The sequence below is a fragment of the Vidua macroura genome, chromosome 25, assembly GCF_024509145.1.
Source record: "Vidua macroura isolate BioBank_ID:100142 chromosome 25, ASM2450914v1, whole genome shotgun sequence".
NCBI classification, from domain to species: Eukaryota; Metazoa; Chordata; class Aves; order Passeriformes; family Viduidae; genus Vidua; species Vidua macroura.
In genome coordinates, this window is record NC_071595.1 from 3,795,097 (window position 1) to 3,812,548 (window position 17,452).

Sequence of the window (17,452 nt, forward strand, 5' to 3'; positions counted from 1 at the left end):
GATCCCAGGTACGAGACATCACCAGGGACCTTTAGACATCACTGAGTACCACCGGGTATCATTTGGTACCAATGCACATCAGGTACCACCAGCCATCACTGGGTACCACCAGATATCACCTGGGTACCACTGCCCACCACCACATGCCACAGGACATCCCCTAGTACCACTGACCATCACTTTGCCACCAGCACTGGTGGCATCCCTAGGTCACATGTGACACATGGGGAAGGACCTTACACAGACACAGCTCCCCCAGGATCTTGCTCTGCAGACCCCAAATCGGGGTGCACAAACCCATCCAGCCCCAAGATCCATAGGGAGCTGACCCCCAGCCCCGGCTTTTCCCAAACTCCTGGTTGGAGGGGCTCTAGCTCAGGCAAAAGCTCATCCCAGCCAGATTTGGGCTGGAAATCACCAGTCTGAGCAGGTCAGACCCACTCTCCTCACTCCAGTCAAAGCTTCACCTCAAACCCCTTCTCCACAAGCACCTACAGAGCAGGCTGGCCAGTTAAAAAGCCCCAAAACAGCCCATTGAAACAGTAGCAAAACCAGCTCAGCTCCTGTCTCCACCCAAACCATTCCAACATTTTGCTGCTTAGAGGAAAATAGTCCTTTAAAACTCCAAAATTTTATTCTATTTCAACCCCTCCTGGGCAGAAAACATCAAGCGCCACAAGTTTTTCCAGGCCAAAATATATTCTCACCCACACCATCTCTTGAACCAACCTACAGGAGCACCAACAACCCAAGGAAGGACAACTTAAATACACCCACTGATAAATCCAACCCCTCCCAGCCCTGCCAGCCCCACACCAAAGGGGATACCTGGATAAATATAGTGCAATAATTACAGATATTTACCAAAGAATGGCACAATTAAAAGCCCTATCCTACCCCATGTCCCAGGGCTTGTCCCAAGTTGTTTCCCAAGCCCCTCTCTGCAGGTCATCGCCTCCCCCAAGCATACCTCTTCCCGTACATTCCAGTTTTGATACTGCCAGCACCAGCAACTCCAAGAGGCCAGAGGGAGCTGGTGTAGACTGGGGCAGAGGGGCTGCAGCCCTTCAGGGAATATGGCTCCATGTCCTGGCCAGAGATTTGCCGGAGCCCTGTGAGCTTCATTCTTCCCTCACCCAAAGGTGACTTCAGCTTTGCTGCCTCAATGTTTTTTTTAAGGCTATTCCAGCCGTGGTGGGGAAAATGCCACTGGAAATTACCTGTTGTGACCATGAAGAACCAGTTTAACTGAGAAGCAACTGGAGTGACCCCAAAGCATGACACAGCCCATTCTGGGCAGAAGTTTCTCTGCCACCCAAGGGTGCCCCTAACTCATGTGGGGCACCCAAAGGCACTCCCAGCCCACCAGCATCCCCAGGGTGGTGGGGGGTTATGGAGGGAAGCGTCAGTGCCCCATGGATTTATTGGGGGATACTGGAATGGGCCTGGATGGATCACAGGGCACTCTCAGAGCCCAGTGAGATGACAACCAACCCAGGAGAGTGCAGAGAAGCCACACTGGGTGAGCAACACAAGGCCTCCTCTCCCCACTATCCTCAGAAAACCCAGTGCTCCCCAACATACCCAATCTCTCCAGTCACCCCACAGAGATCCCACATGCTCAGGACACAAGTGGCCAGAGGGAACAAAGGCAATGAGGACTGGGGAGACACTCAGTGCTTCAGCAGGTCTCCCAGGTCATATGTCTCAAAGAGGTCTGTGACACCCTCGCCCTCAAGCCCCCAGAGATAGTCATCCTGTTCCAGGGGGGGCGAGAAGGTAACGAAGGGTCCCAAGTCCAGGTGGGAGGGGGTGCAGGGCAGCTGGTCCTCTGTCTGCTGCAGAAGGTGGGCAGGGGAGCCCAGGAGTCCAGGCTCCATCTCCAGCAGTGAGCTGGGTCCCCCCTGGATGGGGAGATGCAGAGATAGAGGTGAGAGAGGAGTTCCTGTGCCCCCCCAGCTCTGGGAGATGGGGTGGGGTGGCTGTGTGGCTGATGGGGAGCTGTTTGTCAGGCAAAGGGGTACAGGGTGGTCCTGTGGGGAGGTGGCAGCAGAGGGAACCAGGTGGTCCTTGGTGGGGCTTTCCTCCATGATCTCCTCTGGGCAGAGGTACACCTCGATGGGGCCATTGGTGCTCTTCAGGTAGAGCTGGAAGTTCTCCTGGGAGGGCAGAGTAAGGCTCAGGGGGGGCACCCAGAAGGTAACCCATATCCCACTCCACTAGCCCCAACCCATAAGGGATCCAGTTGGGGCATTGCAACCCTTGAACGACCAGCTCAGGGTCAAACAGCCCTGTGGAGACACCCCAAAACCACCCAGGGTCATGCTAGGCTGTGTCCACCATGCTGGGCTGGGACCACCCAGGGCTGTGTCCTTGGGACACCCCAGAGGGACCCATTGAGTGTGGCATGGATCCAGCAGCACTCGCACACACCTGGCTGAAGTCTGGCACCTCCAGTTGCGTCTCAGGGGGAGCCTTCACGGCAATCACCGTCTGCTCCTGGAAGTTGCTGATGGCACGAAGGTCTTGGTAGGTGACATATGCCAGCGTGGACAGGGACGAGGTATAGGAAAAGGAGGGGCTGCAAGCAGGACATAACTGTTGCATCCCTCCAAACGCCCCCCAAGCCCAGGGGAATCAAACCGGAGGAGAAGGGGCTCAGAGAGATGCCCAAGACCCTGCCCTCCCTCCCATCTCCCTCAGCAAGGATATCTCTGGTTGGTCTCATTGTCACCCAGCTGCTGGATCTGCAGGGCACAGTCCTGCATGAGCTGGTCCAGCATCCTCTCTGTCCTAGCCAGTTCGGTCAGTTCCCCACACAGCACTTGTTGCTTCGCCACCATTGCTGCATCCTCAAAGATCCCTGTCCCCCTGCCAACGGAGAGGGCATCTGAGTGATGGCACAGCACACTCTACATGTCCCCAAGCCATGTCTTCCCCACCCTGCCCCATCCCTGCGTCCCATCACTTACATCCACTGGATGTGGTTCTTGGATTTCTTGCGGATGAGCTGGATGCCCTCCAGTACATTGGTGATGTCGTAGATGCGACGTTTCTGGACTTCCAGCACCTCAGCAGCCCGGTTCAGATCCACAACACCGTCGGGAGACTCGTTCAGCAAACGGATGAATTTTTTGGTGAGCAGCCCCAGTGAGGTGTCGTAGCGAGTCTTCTCCCCAGGAGACTTGGGGGCTGTGAAGAAACAAGAGACCCCCCCCATCCTCTCCTTAATTTGGGATGTGGGATGGAGGTGACAAGGAGCTAGACACGAGAGACCATGTTTTCTTTTCTTTAGTGTCGGATCTGGGACAGAGATTACATAGGGTTGGAGACAAGATATCTCCCCACTCCCCATCCTCTCCTTAGCCAGGTCCATGGGACGGAGGTATCACTGGTCTGGACTTGAGAGACACCCCCCCCACCCCCCATCCTGTCCTTCCTGTGGGATATGGGCTGGAGGTGACATGAGGTAGTGCTAGAGGGGACATGGTTCTAAGAGGGAAGAGAAGTGGGGTCTGCTCCCCCCAGCTTCCCCTGCCCCATCTCACCCCGCATCACTTACTTCTGTGGCTGGGGACCTGTCCCAGTGTCCAGCCCTTCCCCTTGGGCGTGCGAAATTCGGGGCCCTCTAGGTCCAGCCTCCTCTTGGCCTGGAGCATGAGATAAAACCCTGCATTGTGGCCAAGCCAGACATCTCTCTGAGTTCCTCAGATCCCCCCTGGGCCATCAGCCAAGCCCTGGGTGCCACATCCTGGGATGGGAGAATCCTGCAAGAGGCTCATCCAGTTGCAATACTCCTTCTGGGAAGCGGCACAGCAGCACCCAGCAATGTGAGAGGCCACTGGGAGAACTGGATGGAGAGGACATGAGGGGTCCCGTCACCCCCCATGACTTCCTGAACACCCTAGCAGTCACAGGGAACCTACCAGGATTCCCCATCACCCCCAGCTCCTGGCAGGGCTCCACGGGCTGACCCCCGGGAATGTAGTGGCTCCAAAGCCAGATTCTCACCCTCCCACCCTGCCAGCTGGCCCACTGGGGTGCAGGATTTCACTTCCTCCCTCCCACCGGGTGATGGTTGAGGCAGCCAAGGGCACCCGGCTGCCACCAGCACACCTGGGACCAGCCGGATTCAGCCCCCACGGGATGCCTGGGTGCCCTGGACACGTGTACCCAGCTGGAGGGAAACTGTGGTGAGAGAGATATGCTGGGTTCTGGGAGGGGAGACAAACATCCCTGCACCTGCTGTCTCCTCACCAGGGCAAGCAGCTCCTTGAAACCCCCCACAAGGAACCCTGAGCAGCACTTGGGCAGAAGGGACCCAGGGAAAAATGCAGCAGAGTAAATTCACAGGAGAACTGGAGGGTGTCACCAACCCCCCCCCATCAATGCAAACAAATCCCTCAGAACCCCTTCATATCCACAAACATGCACAGGGTGATTTGTGGGGGGGACACTTTGGCTCAGCAGCAAAAAGCAGCCCCCCAACCCCATCCCAACCCCCCACCAGTACCTGCTCCCAGGCTGGACTGTCCCACAGGGTACCCCCCAGTACATCCCACATGGTACCCAGCTCCCTGTGCCGGCTCTGACAGCGGCTCCCTTGCGGCTCCCGTGCACACTTTGCAGGGAAGGGTTGGGCACCTCGGCCTCGTTCCCACCCAAGTGGGCTGGCGGGAGAGGTGCCAGGGGCTGTTTTCTTCCCCCTGAGGGAGCCAGGTTGGTCCCGAGCTCCTGTGGGAATCTGTTCCCTCCCACCCTTCCCCGAGCAGGTTTTTCCCAGTGAACTTGCCTCCAACCCCAGCCTCGTGCCCCCGGATCTGCCCCGGAGCTGCCGGCACCACAACGGTGAATGCCGAGCGCATGGGAAACACCTGCCTCAGATAAGACCCCATCCATCTGCCAGCAGCAGAGGGCGGGCATCACCCTGCCTCCCCACCCCACACTGGTATCCCTTGCTTCTCCACCACGGATGGCCATGGCCAATGTATGTTCCCATTACTGTAGGGGAGATCAGCTGCACCCCACCTACCCCAAGCAATGGGGAAACTGAGGCACAGAGCAACCCACAGCAGGTCCTGGTGTTTCCAGACACCTCCAAAGCCCCCGAATCCCCCCTCCCCATGCATAGGAGGGGATAAAAACGGACCCCTGCTTCCTCAGGTGCAGTTTTTTGGGGGGGGGGGGCTTGGTGGACTGACAGTGGCAAGACCCTGAGTTCTGGGACCCACTAGCAAGGGACAATGGACAAGGGGCTCCCTCCTGTGACCCAGCTGCCATCCCCTGAGCTGGTCAGGATTAGGCACACAACAGCTGAGTGGGGCACAGCGAGGGGCTTCCAGCACCCTACCAGCACTGGGGGAAGTGGGGGGGGGGGGGGGTGAGATGAACCAGAGGAGGTAGGGGAGCAGGGACCAAACCCAAAGGACATGGCAGGACCACCCCACACCACTTGCCAGCCCCCAGCCACAGCTCCCCGGGATGTGGGAACACACTATCTACATGCAATATGGTGGTGGGGGTGGGAAATCAGGCTTGACCCCAAAATTTCGGGTGTATATAAGGCAGTGAGGGGGTAGGCTGGGCTCCCTGCCAGCTCTGCCTGCCAAGCAGCCCTGAGCCCAGCCCTGGCGCCAGGGGCTACACCCTGCACCCAGCCCAAGCATCAGAGCATCCCTCAGCTCCCCCGCAGAGGGCTCCTCCTGCCAACCTTCCCTTTCAGCAGCATCCGCTGCCTTCTCTGGGCTTGCCCAGGCTCTGCCCGGCCCTTTATGGGGCTCCCCCTAGTTCCCCCTTTTACCAGCCCCACTGGCCCCATGGGGGTGTGGGAGCACAGCGCCTGGGGCTGGGCACTTGGAGCTGGCGGGGAGCCAAGGGGCACTCCAGGATCCTGCTGCTTGCTTGTGCTAAGGGGCTGTTGGGTCAGACCCCTGCAAGTGCAGTCTCCACTGCATTGGGGTGGCTGAGGGCTAGTAGTGCATGAGATGCAGACGGGGAATGGAGGCTGATCCCAGATTTGGGAGACAGTGAGACCACTCTGCACTGGGGAGGAAGACAGTACCCTCACCCCAAATACTGCTCCCTACTCTGGGGTGCAGCCAACATTTGCATCCCCTCCAATAGCCCCATCCCAGGAGATGTTCCCCGGTAGAGAGGAGCTGGCAGCTTTAAAAGCCATAGCCAAACAAGCCCCTCTCCAAGGGCAACAGCACAATCACCACTTCCCCACCCATCCCTCCCCTAGAAATCCCCCCTTCTGCCCATGCAGAAAACCCTTTGATGGTATCAAGGTGGGATGGGATTATGTCACTCCTGTATAATCTGGGGTGCTGCTGAGCAGGTTCTCCCATAACCCAGCACCCACAGGGGCTGCCAGTCTTGGGTGCTCTTTGCACGGATGGCTCAGCCCTGCCAGCTGGTTCAGAACCACAGAGGACTCTTGTCCCTGTTCAGGGTGAGGAGCTGGGATCCCACGGCAGAAACACCTCTCCCTCCAGTGCTCTTGCATAGTCCTAAATCCCTATAGAGACCAGAGATGGGCAAACACTGATGATGGGATTAGCGTGGACTAAAACCACTCCAAAATACACATTTTTCCCTGGAAGAAAACACATTTAATTACTCCAGAACCCTCAAATCAGAGAGTATGGTAAATTTAAGGCTTTTTTGTACGGTGAGAGACAGCTCATCTTGCTTTCCCGCGGGGTGGTAGGCTCCTCCATGTGATCTCAGATCACTCATGTGGCACAAAGCCGGTAGGAGCGGCCACAATTGCCCTGCTTGGGAATTGGGAGGAAACGCTGGTATCCGATTGCCTCGGCTCTGCACACAAAGGTTGTGCCATAAACAGGGTGTGCGCGGCAGGAACCCCAGCTGTCAGGGCTGCGAATGCCATACCGGGGCTGGAAATAGTATCTTCAGCACCACAAATGGGATAATGAAAGCGGTAAATGGGGAGAGGCAGGAACGCTTCTCACAAGCCACCAAGGGGGAAAGAGGAGCGAGTCATGTCCTCAGGTGTCACATGAGCCCCCAGACCCTGTTCAAGGGATGGTTGTGGGCAGCAGCATGTGGAACATCTCCTTGTGTGGGTGATGATGGTGGTGATGATAAAGAGGCTGTTAGCCAAAACCTCTTCATCCCAGATGTCACTTAAGGACAAGCACTTCATGTCCCCAGGTGTAACACAAGACTGCTGCCCCCCACCCCCCTCCCCAGCCACATTTAGGGAACAGTAGCAGGAAGAAGCACCCTGAGCACTGGAGCAGGTGATGATGATGATGACAAAGGGGCCACTAGCCCAAAAACAGCTCTGCACATCCACAGAAATGGTACTGGGGGTCTGTGGGGTGTTTTTAAGGGAGAAGGCAGCAATGATGGTGTCTTCTTAAACAACAGACCCTGGCAGTGCAGGATGTCTCATGCAGTTCGGAGACAAAGAGGCCGGAGAGGAGACAGGTGGTCCCGAAGTCCCCCGGGATGGGACTCGAAACAGCCGCATCCAGCCCCCCAACCACGGCACAAAGGGGGAAGCAAAGACACTCCCTCTCCCTCCGCAGCGGCAATATCCCCAGCTGGCACCAAGCATCAGGGATTGGGAAGGGGGGTGGGGGGAGGGAGGAGGAGAGGAATAAATAAATAAATTAAGCTTTGGGAACACTAAATCAGTGTTAGCAGGGCCTGGGATCCCTCCCAGGACCGAGGAAAACAGAGGCTCACAGTGAGGGCTGGATGTGTGCCCAGGCTGAAGCAGGCAGGAATTAAATACCACCTGCTGGCAGGGCCGCCGCAGCCAACTCTTCCGGGAGCAGGGACAGGCTGGGTAGAGCTTCCTGTGTGCCCTGACAATGGGCATGGGGCCAGCACCCGACTTGTGCCTCACTTTCTCTGTTTAGGGGTAACTTTGTAGCTTAGTGTTGGGCTTTATCCCTGCTTGGCGGCAGGGATATGGGACAGCAACCCTCTAGACAACTCCCAGCATCAGGGTCTGAGCCATAAAGCCTTGGGGTGATCCATGGAGGATGGGAACCCCTCCCATAAAAACAGCCATTGCCAGTCTCACTGTAGCCACGGGAAGAAACAAACATTAGACAGCGCCCCCTGTTCCGTGTCCCCCCACCTCCCCAGGTGATGGGTCACCCCGGGGGTCACAGCTCCAAAATGGGGAGAGCCAGTGGTCAGGGTGGGTGCCCCCCACCCAGAGCAGGCAGGGGCGCTGCCTGTACCCATTCCTTATTTCCCCACCATAGAAAGGGCTTCTCAAAGGGCCTGGGATTGCTGACCGGGTGTTGAGGCACAACCCAGACTTTTTGCAAGCTGGAGAGAGGAAATGAGGCTGAAAAAGGCCAAGAAGCGGAAGCTGGAGCCGCGGGCACGCAGGGGCGAGGGGAAGTTGAGAAACGTCTAAGCGATTTCACTGCGACTTCTGCTTTCAGACCTCACCCTCCCCCACTCCCAGAAAGATACATTAGAGGGTGCAGACTCCAATATAAGCTGCAAAATTTGGGAGGGAGCTGTACATGCTGAGGTCACCCACCATTTGCTCCCCACCCAGCACCATCCCCAGCCTCCCGTGCCCCTGGAGCAATACCCGAGGAAGAGACGGGATGTAGATATCTTACCGGCAGTCGTCCCGCCGAGGCTGAACAGAGGGTCCTGAGCTCGGGGCCTTGGGGGGTGTCACAGAGGCACCTGCCCTGTGAAGTGGCGGCGCTGACAGCCGCTGGCGTGTTGACCTGGGTGAAACAGCCTGTGGATAACGGGGGGGTGCCCAGGCTGGAAGCTCCCGGATCACAGGAGACCATCACTGACATGACCTTCTTCGGGTGTTGGTGGGGACGGGGGGCTGGCAGGGCAGTACCCCCCCTCCTCGGGGCGGGGGACACTCCCCTGGGGAGCCGCAGCATTGCAAAGTCCTTTCTGAGAAGCCCAGCCTGGGGAAGAGGGTAGGAGGCACCCCGCGATTCCGTAGCTGGTGGGGGGGTCACAGTCTCAGCCGTGGCATTTTGGGGGAGCGAGGAGGTCTCCCGGCGGGCGATACCACCGGCCGGTCCCCAAAATCCCCCCGAAAACCCGCAGAGAAGAATGCGGCGGCGATGCCGCCGAAACCCGTGGAAAATTCGCTTTTGGCCCCAAAATTCAGCTGCACTGGGCCCGTATGGAGCTGGAGCGGCCGGACAGCGACCCCGCCTGGGCCGGGACCCCCGTGCCCGGCTCCACTCCCGCCCGATCACGTCTGGCCCCGAGTGCTTCTTTTCTTTTTCTTTTTTTTCCGTTTTTTTTTTTTTAAGCGCCAAAAGCCGTACCGCGAAATTCGGAATTCCCGCGGAAAACACCGCGTGCTGATTGGCTGTTGCCGCCCTGGCCCCGCCTCTTCGCTGCGGCCGGTGGCGCTGCGCCGGGAGGGGCCTTAAAGCGGCCACGCGGCGGGCGGGGTCACTTATGCAAATAAGGGGAGGGACCTTCTTGAGACCACCTGCTGGGGGTAGGGGTGCCTGTTTTGGGGGGGGAAGGGGAAGGGCTTTTGCGTTGGGGATCGGGACTAGGATACATTTTCTGTTACTTATTTTCTTTTTAGAAGATACCCCCCCATATCAATCTGGTGGGGTCTAGCCCGGGGGCTGCGACCCTCCAACCCCATCATCCCGCATTCCTCATCATCCCTTTATCTCCATCAAACCCCAATCCTTATCTTCTCATCCTCATCCCACCCTTCCCATCATTCCCCCACACCTATCCTCAGTTACAGCAACCCAGGGTAGGGAAGAGGGCGCTGTATCTATTAAAAAAAAAATTTTGGCCTCCACCAGCCAGAGGCTGGTTGGCACCTCCCCACCCTGCAGACAGGGAACAGTGCTGGTGGTGGAGGGCAGGGATCTCAGAGGGATCAGCATGAGCAGATTTGGCCCCTGGTTCACTCATAGTTCATTCAACCTGCCACCCATTGCTCCACATGCATCCCACCCATGTCCTTGGAATGCACCAGGTCTTTCTAGCAAAGTGGAGGGAGAAAAAGGGGATAAGGGGACCCAAGTTGGCCTACAGCGTATTTCAGAGTGCAGCAGTAACAGGAATCACCGAGGCAATGGCAAACCCCTGAGCAAGGGCAACTCTGACCCTTGCTGGCACCAGTAAAAGGCCACCACAGCCACTGAGACAGGCCAGGGTTTAATTTTGCTGAGGCCACCTAGCCACAGCAGTTGGTTTCTCTTTGTCCCTTGGTTCCTCTCCATCACCTTGTTTGTCTCTATCCCCTGATTCCTCTCCATTCCCTGATTCCTCTCCATTACCTGGTTGCCTCCATCCATTCATTCCTCCCCATTGTTCTCTCCATCATTCTCTACAGGAAGAGCCAACTCCATACTCAGATCTGGGATAAGGATAATCATGTGCAGAGGTGGACTTGTGTGCGAAGAAGCCTCCTGGAATACAGACAGATGGATACACAGGCTGGACATGGCCTCTGCTGTGGATGAGGAAGGACACCAGACCTCCAGACTCCAACTCAGCTGGGAGAGAAACCCAGAAGTGTGCCAGGAGCCTTGGATCAAGGATAGACATTTGCCTCCCACCGTGTGAGACTCGAGGCAGAACAAAAGGCCTGGCAGCAGCTGGGCAGTGCAACCCCTGTGCCAGGAGTGTGGCTGAGCTTGGCAAATCAATCTACCCAGACCTTCTTCTTCCTCTCTGCGGGAAGAAGGCAACTGCTGTCTCCATCCCAGTGCACAAAGACAAGGCCATGCCCAGCAGAGTGGATAAATTTGTGTCGATTGCCTGCCTTGGGCTCGCTCCAGCAGGTGACCCTTGGTATAAGGACACTGGAGTATGGGGAGGGCCTGGCAGCTTGTGTCCTCAACTCCTCCAGTTTGGACAAAGCAGAGGTGACGTCCCCACATGTTGTTAGTGTGACCTCACTGGGGTAAGGGCTGACCCAGAAGGTGGAAAAACTTGTTGGCCCTCATCCCCTCAGCTGTGCTGAGGGACAGCTGAGGGAGGAGTCAAGGGCATGTTTCCTACTACTTAGTATTTGCTCAATAAGCCTTTTCCAGCCTTTCGAGCCATGGCTTTTCACCAGCAAAGTCCTCTCCCATACCAGAAGACACTGACTTGTGTCTTCCTGTGACACCAAGGGGTCCAGAAGGGCAGGCCATTCACCAGGTTCCACCCTACAAGACAGAGGGGTTTGGATTTGAAAGGACCTTAGAGACCATCTCATTCTGTGATGTTGCAGAGGTCTGGGATGACTTTGTGGATGGCCTGAAGCATCCCTATCAGCCCCTTGATGAGCATCCCTCCAGCCTCCTCACCCTGGAGCAAGGCAAGAGATCCCATCACTGTGCTGGCCATAGTGGGAGGAGGAGTCAGGAGACCCCTCCTAGCTTCTCCCCTGAGGGTCTTGGGAGGGTCTGAACTGCACCCCAAGAGGAGGGTGAAGAGCTGATGGCGAAGAACAAGTAATGATGTTGCTTTTCCCAGTGCAGATTCAGCACATGGAATAGTGCCACCACTACACCTGGGCCACTGCATCCCTGCCCAGACCAAGAAGGCACCACCAGAAGCTTAGGAGTACAGTCCCCACACCATCGCTCACCTCAGGATCTGGAAAATCTTTTGCATATTCAGCTTGGAGATGGGGGACCTCATCAGGATGCAGAGCACAAAGAGGAGGTTGACTATATCCCAGAAGCAGGGGGCTGAAGCTGGGCTGTGGATCCCAAATGAGATCCCATCCCATCCCCTAATGCTCCTCCCCAAGGAACATTCCCAGGAGAGAGGGGGTACAAGGGGGGCTGATGCCCTATGGCTCCGCCCAGAGTGGGGGGAACAACGTTCCCGGGAGCATGTGATGGGCCACAGGTGGCCAGCAGCCCCCACAGCCCAATGCCACACATCCCTGTGCCTGGAATGGGGGCAACAGAGGAGGTCCCAGTCCTTTCTGGAAGGGCACCAGAGAAGGTCCTGGTCCTTCACAAGGGGAACACCACAGGAGATCCCCATTCTTGCCGGGATAGGCATCGGGGGAAATCCTGGTCGTTTCCAAGGGTACACCAGAGGAAATCTGAAATCCCAGTTCTTCCCGCGGGGAGAACCTTCCCGGTGAGCCGGGATCTTCTTCCTCTGCCCTGGAGACGGCAGCAGCGAGTCACGGCTGCGGAGCCCGCACCGCTCCGGCTCCACCTCACGTCGTCCCCGGCAGATTTTGGGACGTGCATGAAGCCTCTGTCCCACCGTGGGACAAAGCCCCGATATCACCTGTGGGAGAGGGAAGACAAGGGCTGACAGGAACAAGCGAGTTGGTTACAACGACGGAGGATGGTCTTCACGGGGGTGGGGAGGGAGCAGGAATAGCTTTCTCTAATTCCACAGCATCTCTGGGAGCTCCAACCAAGGGGGTGCTGAGCCCCTACACAGATTGGTTTGCGGGATGAGCCCTCCTGTACATACATGCACACGTGTGTAAGTGCACACAGGCATGTATGCATACACGCACCATCTACATATGTGTGCATGTATTTTAAGTGTGCACAGACATGTGTCAGTGCCTGTAGGCATATTGTAAGTATACGTGGGCATGGGTGTAAATGCATGCACGCGTGTGAGTGTGCCCAGACACATGTGTCAGCATCTGAATACACATGTGAGTGCAGATAGCTGTGTGTAACTGAACACAGTCATGTATGCATATCTGCCCGTGTGAGCATGCACAGACACGTGTGTCAGTGTTTGTAAACACGTGTGTAAGTGCACACAGGTGTGTACAAATGCACAGTCATGCGTGCATACATGCACACACATGTGAATATGCTCATACCACACGTGTCAGTTGGTTACAACTCATACCACACGTGTCAGTGTGGTATGTGTACTGACATACCACGTGTATGGTGTACATACACATGTAAATACACATGTGTACATGTGCGTGTGCGCACCCACGCCCAGCGGCCAGAAACTCCCTCCGCGCGTGAGCGCGCCTGGCCAAGGTCACGCGTGTGCGCGCAGCATCTGTGTCAGCGGCGGCTGGCGGGGAGCCGGGCGGGGGGGCCGCGGGGGCCAGGCCTTGGCCGGGGCAGCAGCGGGAGGAGGAGGAGGGAAGTGCGGCTCAGACAGCGCGGCGCCAGCAAACACCTGCAAACAGCTCCGGGCACACAATGGTAAATACAGGTGGGAACCGCCGCCTCCGTCAGCGCAGCGATTGCATCAGACTCCGGCACTTGCCAAGAGGCGAACGAGCCGGATCACGGGCCACCGGCACCGCGGCGGGGCCGCGCTCGACCTTCACCACTCCTCCTCCGCGGTATTAGTTTTTGCCCTCCTCACCTCTTTTCTGCACCCCTGCAGTGTAGCTGGGGTGGTAAAAGTAACGCCGGACTTACTCGGCCAGGAGCATTTTTCTCGTTCCAGCTGTTCTCCCTGAGGTAAATCTCGGCCCCTGTGGCTATTTTTAGCTGCGTGTTTTTCCCGTTTTCTTTACTTAATTTTTTTTTTTTTTTTTTTTTTTAATCAGGGTTTTCCAGGAAAGCATCGGCATCCCACAACAGCCAAAGTAAATCTGCTGCATGGGGTAAATCTTCTCCCCGAGGTAAATCCCATCTGCCCCACGGGGTGAATCATCCCATCAACCCCCTGAGGTAATTTTTTTTTTTTTTTTTTTTTTTTTTTTAAGAGGAGTTTCAAAGAAAGCACTGGCAACTGACTACTCAGTCCAGGGAGCCAGTGAGGTCTGAACAAGTCTTGTGCCAGAGTCTGGGAATGTCGGGGTGGCTGCTCCGGGCAAGACACCGGGATCCATCCACCACGGGGGAGGAGGTAACGGCCCTGGGAGGCTTCTTGGGAACTAGAGCCGAACCTACACCTTGCCGAACTCCGACAGCCCCTGGCCTCGGGAATCCACTGCCCTGATCCCTGAGAGGGGACAGGGGCAGGGGCCACCTCCACTCCCCGGGGGCTGGAGTCCCCCTCCATCTCCCCAGTGTCGTTTCCATCCAAAAAGCCCCAGCAGGACTGGTTTCTCCCATCCCATCAGTGCCTAGCCCCACTTGTCCAAGTAACCCCAGTCCCAAAGTAGGCTCATTAATGCTCCCACGAGTCTAGGATTTCCACCACCATCATCTCTGATGAGGGACCCATTAGGACCGGGGATGAAGTGCTCACACTGCAAGAAGCTCCACCTTGCAGGTACCGAGACTCATCCCTGGCTCATGCCCAGGATGCTTTTCCCACCCATCCCACTTAAATCCCTTTGGTACATCAGCACTGGCACAGCTGGAGGATCATGACACCGGGGTGAATGTGGGGGCACTCACCCCTAACCCACCCCTTGCCTTTTCCTCCAGAGCCAAAAGCCAGTGGAGATGGCAAAAGCTTATTTTTAGCTGTGACCATAACAGCAGCTCTGTTCCCACATGCAGTGGTTTCTGGATGGACACCTTCACCTGCCTCTCACCATTCCCGGACAGCCTGTGTCACTGCATCCTACCCCACCCAGAGGTGCCGGAGGATACCCTGCCCTGGGGAGCCTGGGGACATCAAGCTGGGAGGAGGGAGGAAAGTTCCCAGGGGCTGGTGATCCAGGTGGTGCTTTTTGGAAGCTCCACATGCTGCTTTTCTCTATGGAAATGCCCATGGACAAGAAGTGTTTGGCAGGTGCTAGCTGCACCCTAAGCTCCTGTTCTCTGCTGTTGGGATAGAGGCTGAAGCCAATGTGTGGGTGAAGCTTTGTATCACTCTGCGCTCCGAGACCCTTGTGTCTTCTCCCTCCTCCTCTTCCCATGATGCAGCCCTTAACCCAGCACCCTTGGATGCTGGAGCACCCTGGGGACACCCCAATGCCACACGGCAGGACCCACATCATGCCTGGCTAAGCCCATGGCAGCAAAACCAGAGCCCAGCACAGGGAATAAAGATGATGGTGCTACAGGTGGGGGTGAAGTCAATTTAACTTCATCCTAGGCAGGCCAGCACCTTCCCCAAGGAGCATGATCTGGCTCCACAGCTGAGCCAGCCCGGGGTCACATCTGTTCTGCACCCGGGCCAAAGGGAAACCACAGCATTACCCAAGGGGAGGGAAAAGCATTTTTGCTCCCAACACCTCTTCCCTGCAGTGTTGACCCCAAGGAGATCAGGCCAAGCAGGGGCTGCTCTCTCAATACTACCTAGGGCAGCAAAAGCAGTCCAGAAACTCCTCTACCCCTATGGGGTATATCCTGGGGGAGCAGCATCACCCCTTCCAGCCCAGTAGAAGCTCAAATCCAGCATCAGGGCACCTACCAGTCCATTTCTACATGGCTAAAAGTGGAAAAAATTGTACTTTTTCTTCCTTCCCAGGGCTCCAGCTACACCTCTAGATGGTCCCCAGGGCTCAGCATCATCTTCACTCCTTCCATATCAGATGAGCACAGCAGCACACAAAATAGCTGGCAGCCCAGGGTTAATTCCTCCCATACCTGAGCTGACATTTCTATTAAACAATTATGGAGATTCCTACAGTAATCCTAGAAGTTCCCATCAAAGTCTGGGAGGCTCCCACCCCCCAGGGGGTTTTCCCACTCAGAGGTGCACCCCAGCTCCCTCCATCCCAGCGATGAAGCAGAAAAAACAATCAAAATTATATTGATTTTTATTATGCAAAAATGGTAACTTTTATAAAAAGTCTATAAAGCAAGTACAAGGCATGTTCGCAGAAAATCACCTTCCTGCACAAAAGGTACAAAAAGTTATACTCTATTATAGAGCTCCACAATACACGAGGCCACAGCCCCAGAGAGTTTAGTTCATACTCGACGATGTTTGTCCCCCACCCCAAAGCCCTCTAATTCCCACCCCGCCATCTCATAGAATACCTTTTAAAAAAAGGACTCGCTGCTATAATCCAAAAATATACAGACAACCTCCGCTTCATCAGTATATCATTAAAAATATCTCATGTGAATTCGGGTCCCAAGCTGGGATGCTGAGCTCCGTGTGTGGGATGCTGGCGGTGGAAGGCTGGGGGGGCATCGGAACCAGCCACTCCCCACTCGCGGTGCCCGGGCCCGGGGGAGGCGATGCGGGGCCGGTAGGTCGCAGACAGCCCGGCGCCATGGAGGAAGCTGCTATTTACCTCCGGCTGATAACGAACCAGGAACCGACACTCGCTGCCTGTTTGTTAATTGGCACTGGGAGGTGAGAGAACAGAGGGGGAGGGAGGAGAAAAAAATAGTGGTTATTAGTGTGGTGGTAAGTGGAGTTGGGGATGGAAATTTGGGAAGAGGGGGTGGGAGCCAGGAAACAAAGTTCTTGTGGGACTGTATCTGGCTCCCGCCTGGAGATGCTGGGAGAGGGTTGGTGCTGACTGGGGACTGGGGTTCAGGTGAGAGATCGGGGGGGATTGCAGAAAGAGGGAGCACTGGTCTGCGTTATTTGGATCGGTAGCGGTGGTGGGTTGGAGAGGTCGACTGGGGTGCGGGTGGTGAAAAATTGGGATGCGACGGGAAATTAGGGAAGGGAGCATGGGTTGCTGGAGGTCTGTCCCCCGGGGATTTTGATGCTGGAGGGCAGGAGGGGGCCCCGGGATGCCACCTGGGGTATGGGCATATGGGGAGGACTCGGCTGTGGATGGCGGTGGCGGTGGTGACTGGGCGCGACACTCACCTGGTGGAGGTGGCGTTAGTGACACAAACTTCCCTCGTCTTTGGTACGGAGTTCTGAGGCGAGTTCAGCCGCCTGCGGAGAGAAAGGACAGGACTTAAGATCACCCCGGCGGCTGGTGGTCCCCAGTCCTCCCCATTCCCCACCGTGCCATGACCCACCAACACACTCGGGGACCCAGCAGCACCCCCGCCCCGACTTGTTATCACCTCCAACCTAACACATCCTCTCTCTCCAAATCGACATACCTAGCCCCCAGTCCGAAGCGATCCTTACCTTAAGGGAAAGTAGGGCGGCCTCGGAGGAGGGGTCACGGCCCTTGGACACCTCCTCTAGCACGATCTGGAGGTCAAAGATGTAGTCTATGACGTGCTGCAGGATCTCCACCTGGCTCACCTTGGTGCCTTGAGGGATGCCCGGCACCAGCTCCCGCAATTTGGAATAGCAGTCGTTCATATCGTAGAGCAAGTTCATGGGCTCTTCCAAGGCCGGACTCTTGTTGTGGCTGCCCCGGGCGATGGCTAAACTCTGCTCCGAGAGGCAGCAAACGGCCTCGTAGCAGCTCCGGACGGAGCGCACCGGGCTGATGGCTTTCATGGTGGGCTCAGAGCAGGTCTGGAGATGCAGGACGGGGGGATGCCTAGGAGCCTAGGAGCCTCAGGGGCTGTCGTGGCAGCGGGGGTTTTGCTGGGACCTCCGAGCACCTGACCGCCAAAGAGGGCAGCTCTGAGAGCTTTAACTCTTACCCTCTGGACCCCAAACTTCTGTATTTCGCTAGCAGATCGGGGAGGGTTTGGGAAAGGGGAGGAAAGCACACGCGCCG

At 56.6% G+C, this 17,452-nt stretch overlaps 2 protein-coding genes and 1 long non-coding RNA gene across 5 annotated transcripts; 1 reads left to right on the forward strand and 2 right to left on the reverse strand.

The window, feature by feature from the left end:
* Positions 1–685: 685 nt before the first annotated feature.
* On the reverse strand, positions 686–8,906 carry E2F2 (E2F transcription factor 2). Its single transcript, XM_053998816.1, has 6 exons — positions 8,622–8,906; positions 3,563–3,650; positions 2,973–3,192; positions 2,713–2,871; positions 2,434–2,548; positions 686–2,159 (listed from the first exon to the last, which is right to left on the reverse strand). The coding sequence occupies exons 1-6, from the start codon at positions 8,904–8,906 to the stop codon at positions 1,674–1,676; spliced, it is 1,353 nt and encodes a 450-aa protein (XP_053854791.1). The 3' UTR covers positions 686–1,673.
* Positions 8,907–13,127: 4,221 nt separating this feature from the next.
* LOC128819130 (uncharacterized) lies at positions 13,128–15,608 on the forward strand. 3 transcript variants are annotated; one of them, XR_008440650.1, is made up of 5 exons: positions 13,128–13,418; positions 13,508–13,582; positions 13,667–13,809; positions 14,412–14,706; positions 15,328–15,608. It is a non-coding gene; the product is annotated as an uncharacterized LOC128819130 (long non-coding RNA). The 3 variants fall into 3 exon arrangements; XR_008440651.1 differs by having other exon boundaries at positions 14,412–14,574; XR_008440649.1 differs by lacking the exon at positions 15,328–15,608 and having other exon boundaries at positions 14,412–14,917.
* Positions 15,602–17,428, reverse strand: ID3 (inhibitor of DNA binding 3). Its single transcript, XM_053999081.1, has 3 exons — positions 16,906–17,428; positions 16,633–16,704; positions 15,602–16,157 (listed from the first exon to the last, which is right to left on the reverse strand). Exons 1-2 carry the CDS (start codon positions 17,224–17,226, stop codon positions 16,648–16,650), a joined length of 378 nt encoding a protein of 125 aa, XP_053855056.1. The 5' UTR covers positions 17,227–17,428; the 3' UTR covers positions 15,602–16,157; positions 16,633–16,647.
* Between the last annotated feature and the right edge of the window lie 24 nt (positions 17,429–17,452).

Coding starts and splice junctions, on each gene's coding strand:
- E2F2 (XM_053998816.1), bottom strand. CDS start 8,906: ATGCTGCGGCTCCCCAGGGGAGTGTCCCCCGCCCCGAGGAGGGGGGGT. Junction 3,651..8,621: donor CCTCGGCGGGACGACTGCCG/GTAAGATATCTA, acceptor CTCATGCTCCAG/GCCAAGAGGAGGCTGGACCT. Junction 2,549..2,712: donor GACAATGAGACCAACCAGAG/ATATCCTTGCTG, acceptor GTCCCTGTCCAC/GCTGGCATATGTCACCTACC.
- ID3 (XM_053999081.1), bottom strand. CDS start 17,226: ATGAAAGCCATCAGCCCGGTGCGCTCCGTCCGGAGCTGCTACGAGGCC. Junction 16,705..16,905: donor CCGCCCTACTTTCCCTTAAG/GTAAGGATCGCT, acceptor TTCTCTCCGCAG/GCGGCTGAACTCGCCTCAGA.